Here is a 17,784-nt window from a genome sequence, read left to right as displayed (position 1 = left end):
ATACTCGCGTTCCAGGTACTGATCCGGTCCCCCGCTTGTACCAGGGCAGAACGTTGCTCTTTGCACCTTTGACAAGTTTCCTGTTTTCCGATACCAAAGCTGACGTCAGCATTGCAAAGTGCTCTGGGCTTCGCAGCCCTTTGGGCCCTGGACTGGTTAGAAATCCCTATGCCCCATGTAGCGCCCTGGCCATGCATGCTGGCGTACGTGGTGTGAATAACACAGATTGATGTGAGCCTGGCACATAGTGATCAACCCGCTGGGGGCAGGAGCCGCCCCTTCCCCAGTCGGGGCTTTGCAGGGGGTGCGAGGGGGTGCCGGCAGGGCCCTGCCCTGGGCCAGAGCTGCGTGTGGCGGGGGCTAGGGACATCCAGGCTGGCCCGTGGTTCCTCGAGGGGAGTGGCTCCCCCCTTGTCTCCAGTTGGTGCTGTGCAGGGCCCCTCAGCAGTGGGATCCCGTAGGCTCCAAGCTGTGCCCCAGGGGGCAGTTAACCCTTACTAGGGCTCTCTGGGCCAGGGGTTAATGGTGCTCAGGGTGGCTGTTCCTGCAGCAGCAGGACCGTGCAACAAGGGGTGGGGGGCAGGCGGAGTGAGGGGGGAGCTGTGGCCCTCACACCTCATTGTCTGACAGCCCCTTTACCGCAGCGCGGCTGCACCAAGGGGCTGCAGACACCTCCCTGCGCAGCAGCCCCGTGGCGGGCTCTGTCGAGAAGGGAAGCGGTGGTGGCTTGTCCCCAGGCCCAGCGGAAGCAGGCGGGCAGGAAGTCGCCCCTGCACCTTGCTGAGCTGCCCGCAGAGAGCGGGGGGGGGGGGGGGCTGCCTTTCTAACCCAGAGGCTGCTCGGCACCCCACGTGCACAGCAACGGCCTCTTCCGGCTCCGGGCCGCCTGGTGGTGCCCCAGTCCGGGTGGGGTACAGCACCAGCTCCCTGCACCCCCAGGGCTGGGGCTCTTCTGCAGGGTAAGCCCAGGTCAGACCTGCTGGGGGTGGGGGCCAGAGACTGACAGAGACCCCCCGCCCCTTCTGCCAGCAGTATTGGGGGGAGGGCAGATCCCATGTGCCAGTTGGTGCCTTCCCCATTGGAGGGTTTATCGAGTGTACCCTGGGCAGCTGCTCAGGAGGTTGGGGGATGGGGACAGGGGTGAGACGTGGGGGGAGGTTACCTGGCCCCTCGGCGGTGTGTTTTGGGGTAGGTGCTTCCCCGGCAGCTGGGGTGGGTGCATCCCTGCCCTCAACAGCTGGCTTCAACAGGCCCATTTAAGACACGTTGCCCAGCTCACCATCAGACAGTTCAACGCAAACCTCCGGCCTCTCGCTGCTCCCGGAGAGGAGCAAGGAACGAACTGAGCTGCCCTGTGCACACAGCCAGCTAGGTCCAACGCCCGGCTGAACGCAAACAGGCCACGTGCGCTTGGGGTCCCATGGGCGGGTAGAAATGCAGCGGGGTCTGGGCAGACAATGCCCCTGGCATCTGGGTGGCCGGTGCCCTTCAGGCCGTGGGGATCCAGGCTGCAAACTTGCAGCAGAATAAAACCCGTTTTATTTATTTTTGTAAATCTCATTTCAAATCTGCTGCTGTTTGTTTGTTTTTTTTTTTTTTTCTTCAAATTGTATTTTCCCCTCTAACAAAACCTGGCTCTGGGCACTGAACGACCCCCCACCATCCCGTTCTCCCTGTTCTCCAGCTGACGTGTTGCATCCTAGAGGTGGCTGAAGCCATCCCTGGCTCGTTTGTAAAGTGCTTCTGGGTGCAGGATTCAACTGGTCTGGCTCGAGTCCTGCTCACCCAGCGGCGGGCGCTGCCCGCCCTCTCCCAGAGCCTCATCGCTCTCGCGGGCAGCCAAATCCCAAAGACACTGGAGTTTGCTCGGTCCCAGCCCCAACCAGAACACGAGACAGCCGGCGCCATGCCTGCCCCTGGTCATGCGAGGGTTAAATGGCTCCCTCCCACGCCAGGGCAGGTTCTGTCTAGATGGCACCTTAAATAACTCGGTGGCTGCAAAGAGCCCGGTAATGACACGCTTGGGGGCGTGAGACTCCGGTGGGGGAGTGCCCAGGCCAGGGCCTGTCGCACGGAGACGGAGCAGGATCTAGGGAATCAACCCCCCTTTCGCCTCTGCTTCCGACAGGTCCAGGAGGGACGCAGCAGCCCAGGGCACCTCCTCAGTCGCTGTCCCGGTGCAGGCGGGCGAGGCTGGGAGGCTCCGTCACTCTGGGAAGAAGCCCAGCGCACGGGGGAGCATCCCCCGAGGATGGACATGCCGGGATTGGCTGGGGGAAGCTGACGGATCTAGTGGGACCAGCTACAAGGGATCCAGCGGGATCAGCTGGGGATCCCCCAGTCGCCCCGTGGGACACGGACTCGTAGTTCCCTCACCCGCTGCTGGGAATGGAGCCAGACGCTGCCCAGCCCCCCTGCCCGGGACCTGGCCAACCACGGCCTAGGAGCTGGGCCACCACCGCCAGGCCTTGGCGAGCTGGGAGCTGTGACGTCCTGCGGGGGCCGGGGCCCTCTCCGCTTTTCCGAGTGAGGCCCCTGCAGGAGGCGTCGGCCCAGAGGGCCCTTGGCCTCCCGAGCCTCGGCCTGCAGGAGCGGATCAGGTTCTTCCAGAAGAGCTCGGCCGCAAGCGAGGAACCCGGCCCCCGGCCCCCCAGCCCCAGGGCCTGGGGGCCGAGGCCCAGTGGAAGGGACTGGCCGCCCCGCAGGAGTGAGGAGAGAGTCCCGTCCAGCAGGGGCCCAGCCCTGCGTCCCAGCAGCGCCGGGCCCCCTGCCCAGAGGGAGCGGATGGAGCCAGCTGGGGAGACACGGCCTCCCCCCGGCGGGGGCAGGGGCAGGGGCCCCAGCGTGGGGCCAGGCTGCTCCGTCAGGGAGCAGGTTCGCTCCTTCGAGCTGCGCTTCGGGGCGAGCCAGGCTCCCTGTGCGGCTGCCGCCCCCCGGGGCAGGGGCAGGCTGACGGGGGCCCCAGCAGCCGGGCCCCAGCAAAGCCGGGCAGCCTGGGGCAGGGAGCAGGAACCACGGCCCCCCGGGAAAGGGCAACGACTCTCAGCCCTGCCAGCCAGGCTGTGCCCGCCCCAGCCGGAGCCACCAGCCCCTGAGCAGCCCCAGGGTGTCAGGAGGGCCGGAGCTGGAGCCCTGGGGCTGCCCCAGCCCCCCACAGACACCGGCAGACCCGAGGCGGCCCAGGGGGAAGGTCCAGCTGGTGAGGGGCTGCCAGGGGTCAGGCCTGCTGGGGGGCCATGCCAGAGTCACCTGCCCAGGTGCAGCCCCCTGACATCCTCCCCGCTCCCCGCAGAGGGCAGGGCCTCAGAGCCGCCCACGGCCCTGCCCCCCGCCCCCTGGGGCCTGGGGGAGTCCGACGGGGACGACTCTGACTCCACAGAGTCCTCACTCACCGCCCCCAGTGAGCAGAGCCAGCCCGACGGCCGGAGCTTCGCCCTCAGGTGGGTAGCCGGGCTGGAGCCGGCCCTGGGGTCTCCCCATCTCCCCTCCAAGCAGTCCTGCCTGCCAGCCGGGGCCTGGGGAGCTCTCTCCCCCTTTCTCTATGCCGGGGGGCCTGGCACCCTGCCGGCACCAAAGCCAGGGTAACCCAGGGTTGCTGGATGTGCGAACGTGGCACTGAGAGCCCAGTGCCAGCCACCCTTGGCAGAGCCGGGCAGGGTCCAGGAGCTGAGCGGGAGGGGCAGGGAGCAGGGCTCTGCCGGGATGGGTGACGGCCTTTGGGGGGCAGCTGGGGTTGGTCCAGGGTCCCTGAACCCTAGGGAGATGGAGCAGTGCTGGGGGGTGGGGGATGGGTTCTGGGGGGCAGTGCTGGGGAGTAGGTGTGGGTGCTGGGGGGCAGTGCCAGGGGGTGGGGGACGGGTGCTGGGGGTAGGGTTGGTGGGGGCAGGCGTGGGTGCTGGGGGGTGCTGGGGACAGTGCTGGGGGGCAGGCATGGGTGCTGGGGGGCAGGGTTGGTGGGGGTGCTAGGGAGTGCTGGGGGATGGGGAATGGGGGTAGTGCTGGGGGACAGGGTTGGGTGCTGGGGCACCATGGTGGGGCGGGCGACTGGCCGTGATGGGGTTTCTCCTGCCCCCAGTGTGGCCGAGCTGAGGGAGTTTGGCCTGGACGAGGGACACTCGGCGTCACTGAACTCCAGCCTGTCCGGCCTGTCCATGGTGTCCCTGATCTCAGCCCAAGACCTGGAGCAGCTGCTGGAGGAGGTGAAGGGCCTGGGAGACGAGAGCCAGCAGGTATGTGCTGCCCGAGGGCGCCGTCTGCTCGTCTGTCCCTTCACCTGGTGCAGGGACCTGTCCTGGCTGGGCCCCGGGCCGCAGGCACGATTGAGCTGGGTTGGGTGGGGTCAGAGTGAGAGGCTTGGGCTGGGGTTCCCCGTCGGGCCGGGGCTCCGGGGCTCCGCGTCGGGCCAGTTGGAGCAGGGGAGTTAAAGCTGATCCTTCCTGAGGCCTGGGTCCAGCTGCCGGAGGACACAGGCAATGGCTGCAGCTGGTGGGGGCACGTCGTTCCCCAGCCCAGGTGCCCGGGCGCAGACCGGGATGGAGGGGAGCCTTGCCCCTCCTGGGCTCTGCAGAGGCCCCAGCCCCTGACTCTCCTCTCTCCCAGCAGCACCTCCAGGAGATCCAGGTGGTCGTGCTGCACAAGGACGAGGGGGCCGGGCTGGGCTTCAGCCTCGCAGGGGGGAGCGACCAGCACAAGAGGGTGACGGTGAGTGCCGGGATCCCCCAGGGAGCAGCGGGGGGAGGGGAGCCTGGGACCGGCAGGGCCAGCAGGATGAGAGTGGAGGGTGGGCCTTGACTCTAGGGGCTAATGCTTCAGCCCCCTGCCATGATCCCCTGCAGATCCAACGCGTCTTTGCCGGCGGCCTGGCCTCCCAGAAGGGCACCATCCAGCCAGGGGATGAAGTTCTCTCCATCAACGGACACTCGCTGACGGGCTGCAGCCACGCGGAGGCGCTGCGAACGCTGCACCGGGCCCGGACCGCCCGGCAGGCCATTGTGGTGCTGCGGAAGGGGGGAGTGGATGGGCTCCCCAACGGCTCCCTCCCAGCGCCGGGCCCACAGCCTCCTCCATCAGCACCAGGTGAGTGTGGCCAGACAAGGCCCTGAGCTGAACAGGGAGGGGCTGGCGTCTGACGGCTCCGTCTGTCTGTCCCCCCACAGACACCATGGTGAGGTCCCTGCAGCTGGTGAAAGACTCCAACGGACTCGGATTCAGCCTGGACGGGGGACGGGGGTCGCTGCAGGGGGACAGGCCACTAACCGTCCAGAAGATCTTCCAGGGTGAGAGACCGGGGGGGCAGTGTAGGGGGCAGACAGGGCTGCCCGGCCAGGGTGGTCAGCAACTGAACCAAGCCCCCTTCAGAGGCCTCTGTGTGAAGCAGGTCTGGGGGGCTCTGGCCAGTGATGGCATTAGAGACCCCAGTGGCCGGCCAGGGAGACGGAGGGCATGGGGGGATCGGAGCTCGCCCGGGGCTCCCTGCGCTGCCCCTGCGCCCTGAGCAGAGACCTGCGGTCAGCGGTCTGCGGAGCTGGCAGAGCTGGAGAGGGAGGGAGACAGTGGCGGGGGGTCGCGCTCTGCACAGGAGCAGCTCCCAGCCCATGGCTGCCCTGTGGGTCCCAGCGACTGTGTCATCAGGGAGGCCTGGCTTTACCCTCCCAGCAGCCCCGTCGGGGGAGAGTCCCCCATTGCAAGCGGAGAAATCCCCCCGCCCCCTGGGCTCTCCCTCCAGCTGTCCCTCTCCCCATGGTCTCTGGGGCTGCTTCATCACGCTGGCTGCATGTGGCCCCAGCAGCCCCTCGATCCAGGTCCCCCGGTGTCTCCTGCAGGGGGCCCCAAGGACCTGCTGCAGCCTGGGGACGAGGTGCTCCAGATCGGGGAGAGGAGCCTGCAGGGGCTGATGCGGCTCGAGGCCTGGCAGCTCATCAGGGCCCTGCCCATGGGACCCGTCCAGCTCCTCGTGCGAAAGAAGGGAAAGCCCTGACAGCCGTGAGATCTGCACCCAAACTGGACTTAGCCCCCATCAGCGCTGGTGTCTCCAGATGGCTGGGCAGACACATGCCTCCCGCAGCGCCAGCACAGAGATGGGTTTCTCTGCGGGGGCCTTGTTTCCTGGGCCTCAGTTTCTCTCTCCATACAATGGGGAACATAATCCTGCCTTGGACTGGCCTGTTTATATCGTGAGCACTTCAGGGGAGGGACAGTCCCCGTGTGACGGGCCCTGGGTTTGGTGGGGATCTGGCAGGACGGGGCCCCTGATCTCGCTCAGGGTCTGTGCCACGCTCAGCACAAGGGGCTCTGGGCCGTGCCCGGCATTGCTCTTGGTGGGGGCCGTGCTCGGCACGAGGGGCCCCGATCTCTGTGGGGCGGGGGGACGGGGAGCCCTGATCTCTCTGGGATGGGGGGGCTGCACCCGGCACAAGGGGCCCTGATCTCTTTGGGGTGGGGGCCGGGCCCGCCATGAGGAGCCCTGATCTCTGTGGGGCGGGGGGGGGGCTGTGCCCGGCACAAGGGGCCCTGATCTCTATGGGGCTGGGGGACAAGGGGCCCCAATCTCTGTGGGATGGGGTGGGGGCTGTGCCCGGCACGAGGGGCCCCGATCTCTGTGGGATGGGGTGGAGGCTGTACCTGGCACGAGGGGCCCCGATCTCTGTGGGGCGGGGGGAGGGGGGGGGCTGTGCCCGGCACGAGGGGCCCCGATCTCTGTGGGGCGGGGGGTGGGGGTGGGGGTCTGTGCCCGGCACGAGGGGCCCTGATCTCTATGGGGCTGGGGGACAAGGGGCCCCAATCTCTGTGGGATGGGGTCGGGGCTGTGCCCGGCATGAGGGGCCCCGATCTCTCTGGGGTGGGGGGATGAGGGGCCCCGATCTCTCTGGGGTGGGGGGGACATGGTGGGGGAGGGGTGAAAAGTAAACACATAAAAGGCAGAACAATGGGATGTGGGTTTGTTACAAGTTGTTACTTTTATTGTTTATGGTAATTTCCGAAGGGCGGGGCGGGAATCCCGCGTGTCCCCGTCTGACCCTCCCCCTGCGACCCAAACACAACAACGGGAGGGGCGGGGCCAGACAGCTGCGCAGAAACCCCCCACAACGTTTTACGACTCTTGCGTGATTTGCTTTACGGCGGCATAGGCTGCCTCGGTTTACGGCAGAAGGGAGAGCTAGAGCGAGACTCACGACAGTGGCCTTGTTTTTCGGTGGCGAGGCGGACATAGCCGTACGACGTGGGAGGTTTCGCTTTACGGCGGCGCGCAGCGCGCCCGAGGATTGTGGGAAATCGCCAGAGCGGCGGGCTGGTGTCGCTTTACGGCGGCGCGGCACCAATCGGGCCGGGCTTGACGTGCGAAGGGGGGAGTCGCGGCGGCGGCCGCGCTTTGCGGTAGAGGCGGCGGCGCGACAGAGGGGCCGTCTGGCTTTACGGCAGTAGCGGGATGAGCCTTTACGAGCTGTTCCGGGGGTTCTTCGGCTTCCCCCGGGGCCGCAGGTTCGAGACGCGGAGCCGCCTGGACCAGCAACCCCCCCCCGGGGGCTCAGCCCCCCCCCCGAGCCTGTCTCCACACCCCCACCCCAGCAACCCCCCCCCGGGGGCTCAGCCCCCCCCCGAGCCTGTCTCCACACCCCCACCCCAGCAACCCCCCCCCGGGGGCTCGGCCCCCCCTCCCCGAGCCTGTCTCCACACCCCCACCCCAGCAACCCCCCCCCGGGGGCTCGGCCCCCCCTCCCCGAGCCCAATCCCCCCCCCCACCCCAGCAACCCCCCCCCGGGCTCGGCCCCCTCCTCTCTCCGAGCCCAGCCCCCCCCCGAGCCTGTCTCCACACCCCCACCCCAGCAACCCCCCCCCGGGGGCTCGGCCCCCCCTCCCCGAGCCCAATCCCCCCCCCACCCCAGCAACCCCCCCCCGGGCTCGGCCCCCTCCTCTCCCCGAGCCTGTCTCCACACCCCCACCCCAGCAACCCCCCCCCGGGGGCTCGGCCCCCCCTCCCCGAGCCCAATCCCCCCCCCACCCCAGCAACCCCCCCCCGGGCTCGGCCCCCTCCTCTCCCCGAGCCTGTCTCCACACCCCCACCCCAGCAACCCCCCCCCGGGGGCTCGGCCCCCCCTCCCCGAGCCCAATCCCCCCCCCACCCCAGCAACCCCCCCCCGGGCTCGGCCCCCTCCTCTCCCCGAGCCTGTCTCCACACCCCCACCCCAGCAACCCCCCCCGGGCTCGGCCCCCTCCTCTCCCCGAGCCCAATCCCCCCCCCACCCCAGCAACCCCCCCCGGGGGCTCGGCCCCCCCTCCCCGAGCCCAATCCCCCCCCCAGCCCAGCAACCCCCCCCCCGGGGCCTCGGCCCCCCCTCCCCGAGCCTGTCTCCACACCCCCACCCCAGCAACCCCCCCCCGGGGGCTCGGCCCCCCCTCCCCGAGCCCAATCCCCCCCCCAGCCCAGCAACCCCCCCCCCGGGGGCTCGGCCCCCCCTCCCCGAGCCCAGCCCCCCCCCGAGCCTGTCTCCAGCCCCCCCCCGAGCCTGTCTCCACACCCCCACCCCAGCAACCCCCCCCGGGGGCTCGGCCCCCCCTCCCCGAGCCCAATCCCCCCCCCCAGCCCAGCAACCCCCCCCCGGGCTCGGCCCCCTCCTCTCCCCGAGCCCAGCCCCCCCCCCCCGAGCCTGTCTCCACACCCCCACCCCAGCAACCCCCCCCCGGGGGCTCGGCCCCCCCTCCCCGAGCCCAATCCCCCCCCCAGCCCAGCAACCCCCCCCCCGGGGCCTCGGCCCCCCCTCCCCGAGCCTGTCTCCACACCCCCACCCCAGCAACCCCCCCCCGGGGGCTCGGCCCCCCCTCCCCGAGCCCAGCCCCCCCCCCCACCCCAGCAACCCCCCCCCCGGGGGCTCGGCCCCCCCTCCCCGAGCCCAGCCCCCCCCCGAGCCTGTCTCCAGCCCCCCCCCGAGCCTGTCTCCACACCCCCACCCCAGCAACCCCCCCCGGGGGCTCGGCCCCCCCTCCCCGAGCCCAATCCCCCCCCCCAGCCCAGCAACCCCCCCCCGGGCTCGGCCCCCTCCTCTCCCCGAGCCCAGCCCCCCCCCCCGAGCCTGTCTCCACACCCCCACCCCAGCAACCCCCCCCGGGGGCTCGGCCCCCCCTCCCCGAGCCCAATCCCCCCCCCCAGCCCAGCAACCCCCCCCCCGGGCTCGGCCCCCTCCTCTCCCCGAGCCCAGCCCCCCCCCCCGAGCCTGTCTCCACACCCCCACCCCAGCAACCCCCACCCGGGGGCTCGGCCCCCCCTCCCCGAGCCCAGCCCCCCCCCCCCACCCCAGCAACCCCCCCCGGGTTCGGCCCCCTCCTCTCCCCGAGCCTGTCTCCAGCCCCCCCCCCGAGCCTGTCTCCACACCCCCACCCCAGCAACCCCCCCCGGGCTCGTTGGGGGCAGTGTTGGGGGATGGGTGCTCCCCGGCCCGAGCCCAGCCCCCTCCCCCCCCCGAGCCTGTCTCCACCCCCCCACCCGAGCAACCCCCCCCCCCGGGTTCAGCCCCCCCCTCCCCGGCCCGAGCCTGTCTCCACCCCCCCACCCCAGCAAACCTCCCCCCCGGGTTCGGCCTCCCCCGGCCCGAGCCCAGCCCCCCCCCGAGCCTGTCTCCACCCCCCCCCCCGGGTTCGGCCTCCCCCGGCCCGAGCCCAGCCCCCCCCCCCACCGAGCCCGTCTCCACCGCACCGGGCTCGGACCCCCCTGGGGCTCGGTCCCCCCATGGCCCCCCAGGGCTCGGACCCCTCCCATGGCTCCTCCAGCCTGAGCCCAGCCCAACCCCCCCCATTGCCCCTTCCCGGGCCCTGCCCCCCTTCCCCCACCGGGCCCAAGCCCAACATCTCCATCCATCCCTCCATGGCCCAGCATAGCCCGGCTTGCCCCCCTCTCCCCCCCCCATGTCCCCCTGGGCCAAGCCTAGCAACCCCCTCTCCAGGATGTGCCGCCTGGTCTCTCCCCCTCCCTCTCCGGTCTTGGCCCCCCAAGTCTGGCCCCAACCCCACTCGGCCCCTCCTCATCGGCCGCGGCCTGGCCTGATCCGAGCACCCCTCCCTCCCTCCTCTTCCCAGGCCCAAGTCCAGCACCCCTCCCCCATGATGGCCATGTCATGGTGCTCGGCAAGGCCCCCTGAGGTGCCCCCAGCTCGGGAGTGGGATGTTCCCTCAGAGGGTGGGGGGCCTTCCCCTCAAATGCCGATATGCTTTGCTGTGACTCCTTCTCTCCCCCCCATAGGCCCCGAGACCCCTTCTTTGGGGGCATCACCCGGGATGAGGATGAGGACGACGAATACGACGAAGATGGGGGCCCCTCATTTGGGGTGCACCCCAATGAGGACTTTGGGTTCAGCTTTGGCGGGATGCACTTCCATGACAACTTCGGCTTTGACGAGCTTTTCCGTGACTTTAACGAGCTCTTCAATGAGATGGGGGCCTGGACCCTGCCCTGCCAGCCCTTTGGTAGGGCGCTGCGCCAGGCTGGGAGCAGGGCTGGGATCGGCAGAGTCCGGGGGGGGGTGCTGCTGGGCCTTTCCCTGTATGGGGCTGGTATTGGCTCTGAGCAGACAGCTCCATTGACTGTGGTTTCTCTAGCCCCTGCTTTTTATGATTGGCATCATGTGCTGGAGAGAACACCTAGAGATGATAGGCTGCGAGTCAGGATTGAGGGGCACCAGCGGCCCTGGGGTGGGGGTAGCCCAGGGTTAGGAGAGCAGCACGGGGTGGGGGTGGGGGTACACGTCACGGCTGAGGGCTGTTAGTAGAACAGGGGTGTGATGTGCTGCTTTCCTTCTCTGCTCCATAGAGCTTCCTGGCACTCAGGCTGCCCCACCTGCCTCGGGCCACCTGAGTGAGGAGCAGAAACGGCAGGCGCTGCGGGACTCGATGCTCAGATATCCGGACAGTCACCAGCCCAGGATCTCTGCAGAAGGCCCGGTCCCTGGGAGGGACTTGGGGGACAGTGCGGGCCTGGCAGCTCCAGGCATGAGGCCTTGGCGGCCATTTGCTGGGGTGAGTGAACATGCGGGAGCCTTCTTGAGCTGCCTCATCTGGGTCTCGCAGCAGCCTCTCTCTCATTGCTGGCATGGCAGGGGCACTACCCTCGCCCTCTGTCGGTACCTCCTCAGGGATAGCAGGGGCCCTCCTGGCTGGTGTTGGCACAAGCTGGTGGGCAGAAGCCTCCTCAGAAAGCCAGACAGGTCTGTAACAAGCCATCAGAGGCCCTATTGCTTGCCCTGTATGCCGCTGTAATGCCTCCACCCTCCGTTAACTGGCTCTTTGCTTTCCATCCTAGCTGGGAGAGATGCATCCGGCTCTCCCGAGTGCCAGGGAGGACAAAGGTCAGTGCCTATCGGGTCTGGAGGCAGCTTGTGCCCTGGGGGGATTGCATGAGGCTCTGAGCTTTGGGGGGAGGGTGCAGCTGGGACCCCCAGGCTGTGCTGGCAGTGGTAGGTGCTGTTCCAGAACTCTTTGAACTGGGAGGGGGTGTCGGAGCCTTGAGACCTGAGCTCCTGCTGCTCCGTCTGGGCCGGGTGCCCCAGCAGGTGGTTTGGCACACGAGACACATCTTGGTGTCACCGCTGCAGAGCCCCACTCTCTCCCGGGCCCTTCCCAGGATGGGGTCCCTGAGCTCCTGGAGGGAGACACTTTGTCTGTGCCCCTGCCTCATGCACTTCCATCCTCTGCACAGATCTGGATTCCCGAGTCTCCTCGGAGGGGCTGGAGACCATCCTGAGACCGGGGGAGCCAAAGGCCCACTCTTATTTCCAGAGCGTGTCCGTTACCACGGTGACGGGGCCCGATGGGGTGAGTGCTGCAGGGCCAGGGATCAAGGGGGTGACTCCTCGGAACTGTGGTGGGAAGGGCTGTCTCCTCTTCTCTCATCGGGGGCTAGCACACGCGGGCAGGTGCTCGTTGTGGCTGGGATAGTCCCTGGCCCTCTGCTCTGCCACAGTTCCCACCCTGCACTGCCTACCATGCCTCGTGGCTGACAGTGGGCTCCCGCGGGAGGAGCCAGGGCTGCTCCGGGCTGGGTGTGACTAGTGCCTGCCGTCCCGTCCTCAGACCGTGGAGGAGCGTCGGACGGTGCAGGACAGCCAGGGGCGCAGAGAGACCGTCGTCACTCGCCGCAGAGGGGATCAGACCCTTGTCACCACCATCCCGGAGGGCGGGCAGGGCGAGGACACCATCCCGGATGATGGTGAGTGTGGGCCCGGGGCTGGGCTCTGCCGCTGTCTGGGCCTGGAGGCGGGTGGTGACTGGAGCCAGTGGGGGAGTCAGGAAGAGGGCTGGACCAGGCAGGGTTATTGGGGACTGTCTGGGAGCGCTCGGCTCCATTGATTCCTTCCTTCTGCTCTCCAGGGGAGCTGGCGCAGTTTGTGGGCGACTGGCAGCAGAGGAGGGGGCTCCGCGCTCCAAACCTGGGCGACCCCTTCTCCTTCCTGGAGACCGTCTTCCGTGGCTGGTTCTCAAGACGATAGCCCTGGCCTCCCTTGGAGCATCCCTGGGAGTCCCCGTACGTAACCCTGGGGGGGGGTGCCAGGACACTGGGCACAAACATCCCTACTTCCTAGGCCCTGGAAGAGGGTGTCTCTCGAGCCTGCAGTGCTGGGGACTCTGCATTTTCAGCCTTCCCTCCCTGGCTGCCAGAGGAGACGGGGTGACCCTGCCTCTAGCTGCATTGAGCCTTGGCTGGCTGCCAGGCAGCAGGGTGAGCGGTAGAGACACATTCCTGAGCTGGGCACTGCCTGCTGCAGTGCTGGGGGCTCCTGGATTCAGCCCCCTCAGGGCTAGGGCTTGGCTGGCAGCAGGGTTGAGCCCGAAGGCGGTGCAGAGAGGCCAGCTCCTCAAGGCCTGGCCCAGGCAGTGGCAGCCGCTTGGGGGCTCTCAGACCGGGGAGGAAGAGGCTCCGTTGAGTCCCCTGCACGTGGGGTGGGACAGTGGCAGCAGGCTCAGAGCTGGGGCATTGATAGTTCATCTGGTCCGACAGGTGGGGCCTGGCTGGCTGGCGGTTCTGCCCCATTGCAAGCCTGATAGGCGCTCGCTCGCTCCCCTGGCTGCAGGAGACACTTGCCTCTCTTCTGGGTCTGCTGCTGGGTGCAGGGGTGAGCACCAGGGGGCGCTCTCACTCCAGCTGCCCTGTATTGCAGGCGTGTCCGAAGCCCAGCAGCGAAACCCGAGGGTACGCCAGGCCCTGGTGCCGTGCTGGACGGGCTGCCTGCTTTCCAGGGGATCACTGAGCTGCAGTTCCTTCCTGCCCCTGTACATGCAGAGGAATAAAGTCTATTTATGCTACAGGCGTGGTGTGAGCTGTCTGGGAGTGCCTGGTGCCCACCAGTGCAGGGCAGAGCCCCTGTGCCCTGCTCTGTGCCCCTCACTCTGGGGGAGCTAGAACAGTGAGGGAACCAGTCCTGGGAGGCACTTCCCCTCCCATCTGCAGCCACTGGCAGGAATGAGAGGGGGTTGGTGACCTGCCCTGGGCGCAGGGCTGGCACCTACCAACGGGAGGTGATGGGCATGAACCAGCTCTGAGGGCTGTGTGGCGCTGGGATAATGGAGACTCCTTAGCCGGGTGCACAAGGCAGCAGCCGCTGGCACTGAGCCTGGGGCGAAGGCACGACGCTAGGTGTGGGGAGCGCGGTTGCTCTGGGACGGAGCTCAAGCTTCCCCCAGCTGCTGGAGCGTCCCCGGAGGGGTCGAGAACTCTCAGCCCAGAGGCGAACACCCCTGTGGCAAATGGCTTGGGGCATTGCTGGCAGCGCTGGTTGCAGGGCCTGCCCACCCTGGCTCCATGCTCTCCTGCCTGCATGGCTCTGTCCTGTGCCAGCTAACGCCTCCCCTGGGCCCCGCGTGAGCCCTGGGGCTGGTCCAAGGCCAGTTTAATGAGCGCTCCTGAAATGCCAGAGCCACCTGACTGGCACGCTGCAGTCAGGGCAGCAGGTCAGGAATGAGGGGCAGCCCCAGCGGGGTGAGAGCCTACACAGCGCTCAGCAAGACCCTGATTGGCCGAGCCGGGGAACAGTGAGACATCAGGCCTGTTTGGGGGAGGAGGGTGTGGCCCTTCCCAGCTGTCCCACCCCATGCTCATAGTGGGGTTTCTCTCTCTGCGTCCAAGCACCCTGCGTGGGTGGGGGACACACCAGTTCCCAGGAAGACGGTTGATTTCACTGCAGAGGCAGGGAGTCGACACACGTCCCCGATGAGCGGAACCCTGGTGCCTGAAGTCTGAGCTCATGCCGCGAGGTGCTAAGCATCGTGGGTACTGCTATGCAAATCGCCCGTGGGGGCACAGAGCTGAGAGCCAGCCTGTGCGGCGACCATGCTGCCCGCCCTGCTGGGGGCACTGGGCAGTTCAGGCTGCTGCAGCCCCTCTCCCCTGCCCCAAAACAAAGGTCATGGCAGGTGCCCCCACCCCAGGCTGCTCCCAGGCGAGAGCCCCATCGGGAGCCCTCAGGCTGGGCTGAACTGGCATGAAATGGGGCCAACAGCAGCCCCGTGGGGCCAGTGCTCCCTGCAGAGCTGCAGCCAGTGGACACCACAGCTCCCCGCATGCAATCGGCCGGAGCCCTTTGTGCCTGGGACCATGGTCACCTTCCCGCATGGCCCAAGGTGTAAGAACTGGAGAGAGGAAGAGGTGCCCCCGTGCCCTGAATGGGTCAGCCTCCAGTATCTGTCTGTCAGTCACACTGTCTCCAGTCTGTCTGCTCCAACACACGGTCCTTGTAGTCCTGCAGGGCCCCTAGGGGTGTGTGCTGGCCTGCTCCCCGCCATGCCCCCTTGCCCTGTGGGGGCTGGGAGTCAGGCAGATCAGCTCCCTGTCCCTGTGGTTCCTCTGGCTGGTGATGGGCACAGAGCTGCTGATGCTGGGCATCATGAATGCGGGAACGAGGACATCCCCCAGGGGCCATGGGGCCGCTGGTTCTAGCTAGTGGCCTCTCCATGGGCTCCCGCTGCAGCTGCACCAGCCCTGGGACTTCAGGCTGCGACTCCGTATTCGTGGCAGGCTGGGGCACCCAGGTCTTCAGGAGGGTGTGAGGGCAAAACCCCTGTGGCTGGTGGGGGTGCTCCAGGCACCAGGCCAGCCCCAAGGTGCTGTGGGGATCACAAGGGGCTCAGGGCCCCAGCCTGGCAGCTGGAGGAAAGGGGATGGTGAAAACTCCCTGGGCACCGTCTCCTTGGCAGAGGCCTGGGTGGGGCCGGGGGAGGAAAGATTCTTGCCTAGTTCCTTTTAGCTGGTCAGAGGGAGCTCGAGCGGCGGGGGCGGGGGCGCGTCTCTGAGCTCCGCCTTGCCCCAGGCTGAGCCCTTCAGCCAACAGGAAATGTACCCAACTCCGGTGGCAGCTCCTGCCTGTGGTGGGCTGGACTGCTGGCCGGGGGCACAGAGCAGGGAAAGGGTGTGGGGCACATTCCCTGCTCTCCAGCAGGTGCCCCCCCACACACACATCCCCCCACCTGGCCTCAAACACAGCCCTGGCCGGGTCTGGCTCGGGAGTACCCACCCCCTTTTATTTACCCCAGGGGCCCGTGGGGCTGCATTGCACGGCTCTTTGCCGGGATTCAGCCCCCTGCTCTGGGTAATGCCCTCTTCCTACCACCGCCCTGTCTCCGCGTGTTGCGGAGTGTGGGGGAGTTAGGGCCCTGCACCCCTCTTCCCGAGATTCACTGCGACTCTCAACCAGCCAGTAAAGCAGAAGGTTTATTTAAGGACAGGAACACCGTCTCAAGCAGAGTGTGTAGGTACGACCAGACCCCCTCAATTAGGTCCCTCTGGGAGGTTCAGGGAGCTTAGACCCCAGCTTGGGGTTCCCTGCGTTGCACCACCCAGCCCCAACCGAAACTAAACTCCAAGCCCCTCCCGCTGCTCCTCTCCTTTGTCCAGTCTCCCGGGCAGAAGGTGTTAATTCTCCCCACCCCCGTTCCTGGCTCAGGTTACAGCTCAGGTAGCTTCCTTCAAGGGAAGTCCCACATCCCCACTGCAACCCCCCTGCAACATTCCCAGGTCAAATCTGCCCTGCTCCCTGCTCCGTCACACCGCGTCCCTTGGCACGTCTGACCTGCCCCTCGCCCTGTGCGCTCTCCCCTAGTGCTGCCTCCAGCACGGTCAGTTTGGGCGCCGCCCTCTGCCACCCATCCTTTGCAGGAGGCTGGGCCAGTCACGGGGCCCCCCAGCCTGGGCATAGGAGGGGCAGGAAATCTTTCTGCCCTTAAGGGTGAAGCCTGTGCGGACGCATGTCTGAGCCGCAGTCCCTGCCTCTAGCATCCTCCAGGGTCAACCTGCTGTTACGGATGGGGCAGACCCAGACAGATTGAAGGCTCCAGGTAAATCCCAAGCAGAGATGGCCCAGGCTGGCACGTGACCAGGTGAGAAGGGATCCGGGACAGCACTCGTACCCCACTGGTGACCCGAGATCCCCAGGCCTGGCAGCACAGCAGAAGGGGAGAAGTGACCTGCTACTCTGCAAGTCAGCGGCTGGGGAATTAACCAGCAGGTCCCATCCTGGCAAGAGCAACTGATGGATTCCCGGTGCAATTGGCACAGGGTGGCTGCTCGGTGCAGGACGCTGGGGTTCCTCAGGCATCCTCGCCTGTGTAGATCCAAGGGATTTCTCGGTCCTTCCCCCTCGCCGGCGGTATAGACATGAACTGGCCAGCGGCTGGCGTTCCCAGGCCCTGAGCTGGCCACAGCCGACATGCTGGCGATAATGACGTCAGTAACTGTCGTTAGGGCCAAAGCAGAAGTTCTGCTCTTGCACATCAGAAAATAGCCAGAGGACACTGGGGGCGGCGGGGGTGTGGCTGGTTTAGAGCACTAGGGCTGGTAGCAGAGGGCTGGGGGGTTGCAGATAGGGGGAGGAGGAGGAGGGGAGTCCAGGGGTCTGCAGCCTGGGATTGTGGGCAGCAGCAGGGCTGTGTAGCCAGCATTCGCCAGTGCCTGCCCCGGTCCCCAGGCACAGGGGGCCCCTTTAGGGTTTGGGTTTGCGGCCTGCCACTGAGCCGAGCCCCTGCCTGGGGCTCCAGGCTGGCTCAGTCTCTGCCTCCCTACAGACCCAGCTCCCCCCAGCACGGGGAGTGAAAGCCAAGGCATCTCGTCCCATCCCCGGCCCTGCCGCTGGCTGCACCCGCCGTCTCCCCAGCCCCACCCTTGGCAGGCTCACAGCCTGGCAGGGCGGGCAGCCAGCAAGCAGGATGCCGGCACGCCTGGCCCTGGTGCAGCATTTCCTGGGGTGCACGTGTGCCCCACTAGAGGCCGCCACTGCCCCTTGCACATGGGCTTGTACACACATGCCGGCTGCCAGCTGCGGCATTCCTGGCCTTCCAGGAGCGCCCAAGAATGTGAGCTGAGCAGGGCGGGCGGCAGACGCTGGGCCTGCACAACTGCCCCAGAGCCCAGTGCAGCAAACCCCAGGGGGGCTCGGCTGGCCCAGGCCTGGTGCAGTGTGGAGCAGGGGTTGGCCCAGGGCCTGGAGGGAGCAGGGCAGCGGAATTCCCCCGCTGATACATCCCTCAGCCTGCTACTCTAGGGCTCCCCGAGTCACCGGCACCTCCGGAGTCGGAGCAGTCTGGCCTGCTTAGCCTGGCCCAGGCGCTGAGCTGAGATAGCTCCGGGGGCCAGGCCAGGACTGTTCCCTAAGGCCGGGGCGTAAATGTCCCGCGGCTCCCCAGCCCTTATAAACCTTTGTGACTCCCACCCCTTTTCTCCTAGCCCCCCCTCACCCCCTCCTCCAGGCTAAAGGCAGCCTCCTGCTGGGGGGAGATAAACAGCTGCCACTGCTTGTCAGAGGTGGCTGCAGG

General features: G+C 67.7%; 2 protein-coding genes across 3 annotated transcripts; both read left to right on the top strand.

The window, feature by feature from the left end:
- The first annotated feature begins 883 nt into the window (after window positions 1–883).
- Window positions 884–6,150, top strand: LOC128827315 (pro-interleukin-16-like). The gene is made up of 7 exons (XM_054011176.1): window positions 884–959; window positions 2,129–3,440; window positions 4,076–4,229; window positions 4,603–4,701; window positions 4,836–5,076; window positions 5,157–5,276; window positions 5,823–6,150. The coding sequence occupies exons 2-7, from the start codon at window positions 2,389–2,391 to the stop codon at window positions 5,975–5,977; spliced, it is 1,821 nt and encodes a 606-aa protein (XP_053867151.1). The 5' UTR covers window positions 884–959; window positions 2,129–2,388; the 3' UTR covers window positions 5,978–6,150.
- Window positions 6,151–7,273: 1,123 nt separating this feature from the next.
- Window positions 7,274–13,287, top strand: HAX1 (HCLS1 associated protein X-1). 2 transcript variants are annotated; one of them, XM_054010537.1, is made up of 8 exons: window positions 7,274–7,479; window positions 10,232–10,455; window positions 10,799–11,004; window positions 11,288–11,333; window positions 11,684–11,799; window positions 12,058–12,193; window positions 12,355–12,508; window positions 12,983–13,287. In XM_054010537.1, exons 1-7 carry the CDS (start codon window positions 7,427–7,429, stop codon window positions 12,471–12,473), a joined length of 900 nt encoding a protein of 299 aa, XP_053866512.1. In that variant the 5' UTR covers window positions 7,274–7,426; the 3' UTR covers window positions 12,474–12,508; window positions 12,983–13,287. The 2 variants fall into 2 exon arrangements, with proteins under 2 accessions (XP_053866512.1, XP_053866511.1); XM_054010536.1 differs by having other exon boundaries at window positions 7,275–7,479; window positions 13,143–13,287.
- The last annotated feature ends 4,497 nt before the right edge of the window (window positions 13,288–17,784 follow it).

Source organism: Malaclemys terrapin, chromosome 21, assembly GCF_027887155.1.
Source record: "Malaclemys terrapin pileata isolate rMalTer1 chromosome 21, rMalTer1.hap1, whole genome shotgun sequence".
NCBI classification, from domain to species: domain Eukaryota; kingdom Metazoa; phylum Chordata; order Testudines; family Emydidae; genus Malaclemys; species Malaclemys terrapin.
This window is presented reverse-complemented; position numbering and strand designations above follow the sequence as displayed.

Excerpts from the sequence above, each read along its gene's own strand:
- LOC128827315 (XM_054011176.1), top strand. The coding sequence starts at position 2,389 with ATGGAGCCAGACGCTGCCCAGCCCCCCTGCCCGGGACCTGGCCAACCA. Across the intron at positions 5,077-5,156 it reads GCCTCCTCCATCAGCACCAG|ACACCATGGTGAGGTCCCTG; the intron begins GTGAGTGTGGCC and ends GTCCCCCCACAG. Across the intron at positions 5,277-5,822 it reads CGTCCAGAAGATCTTCCAGG|GGGGCCCCAAGGACCTGCTG; the intron begins GTGAGAGACCGG and ends TGTCTCCTGCAG.
- HAX1 (XM_054010537.1), top strand. The coding sequence starts at position 7,427 with ATGAGCCTTTACGAGCTGTTCCGGGGGTTCTTCGGCTTCCCCCGGGGC. Across the intron at positions 7,480-10,231 it reads GGCTTCCCCCGGGGCCGCAG|GCCCCGAGACCCCTTCTTTG; the intron begins GTTCGAGACGCG and ends TCCCCCCCATAG. Across the intron at positions 11,005-11,287 it reads CTTGGCGGCCATTTGCTGGG|CTGGGAGAGATGCATCCGGC; the intron begins GTGAGTGAACAT and ends TTTCCATCCTAG.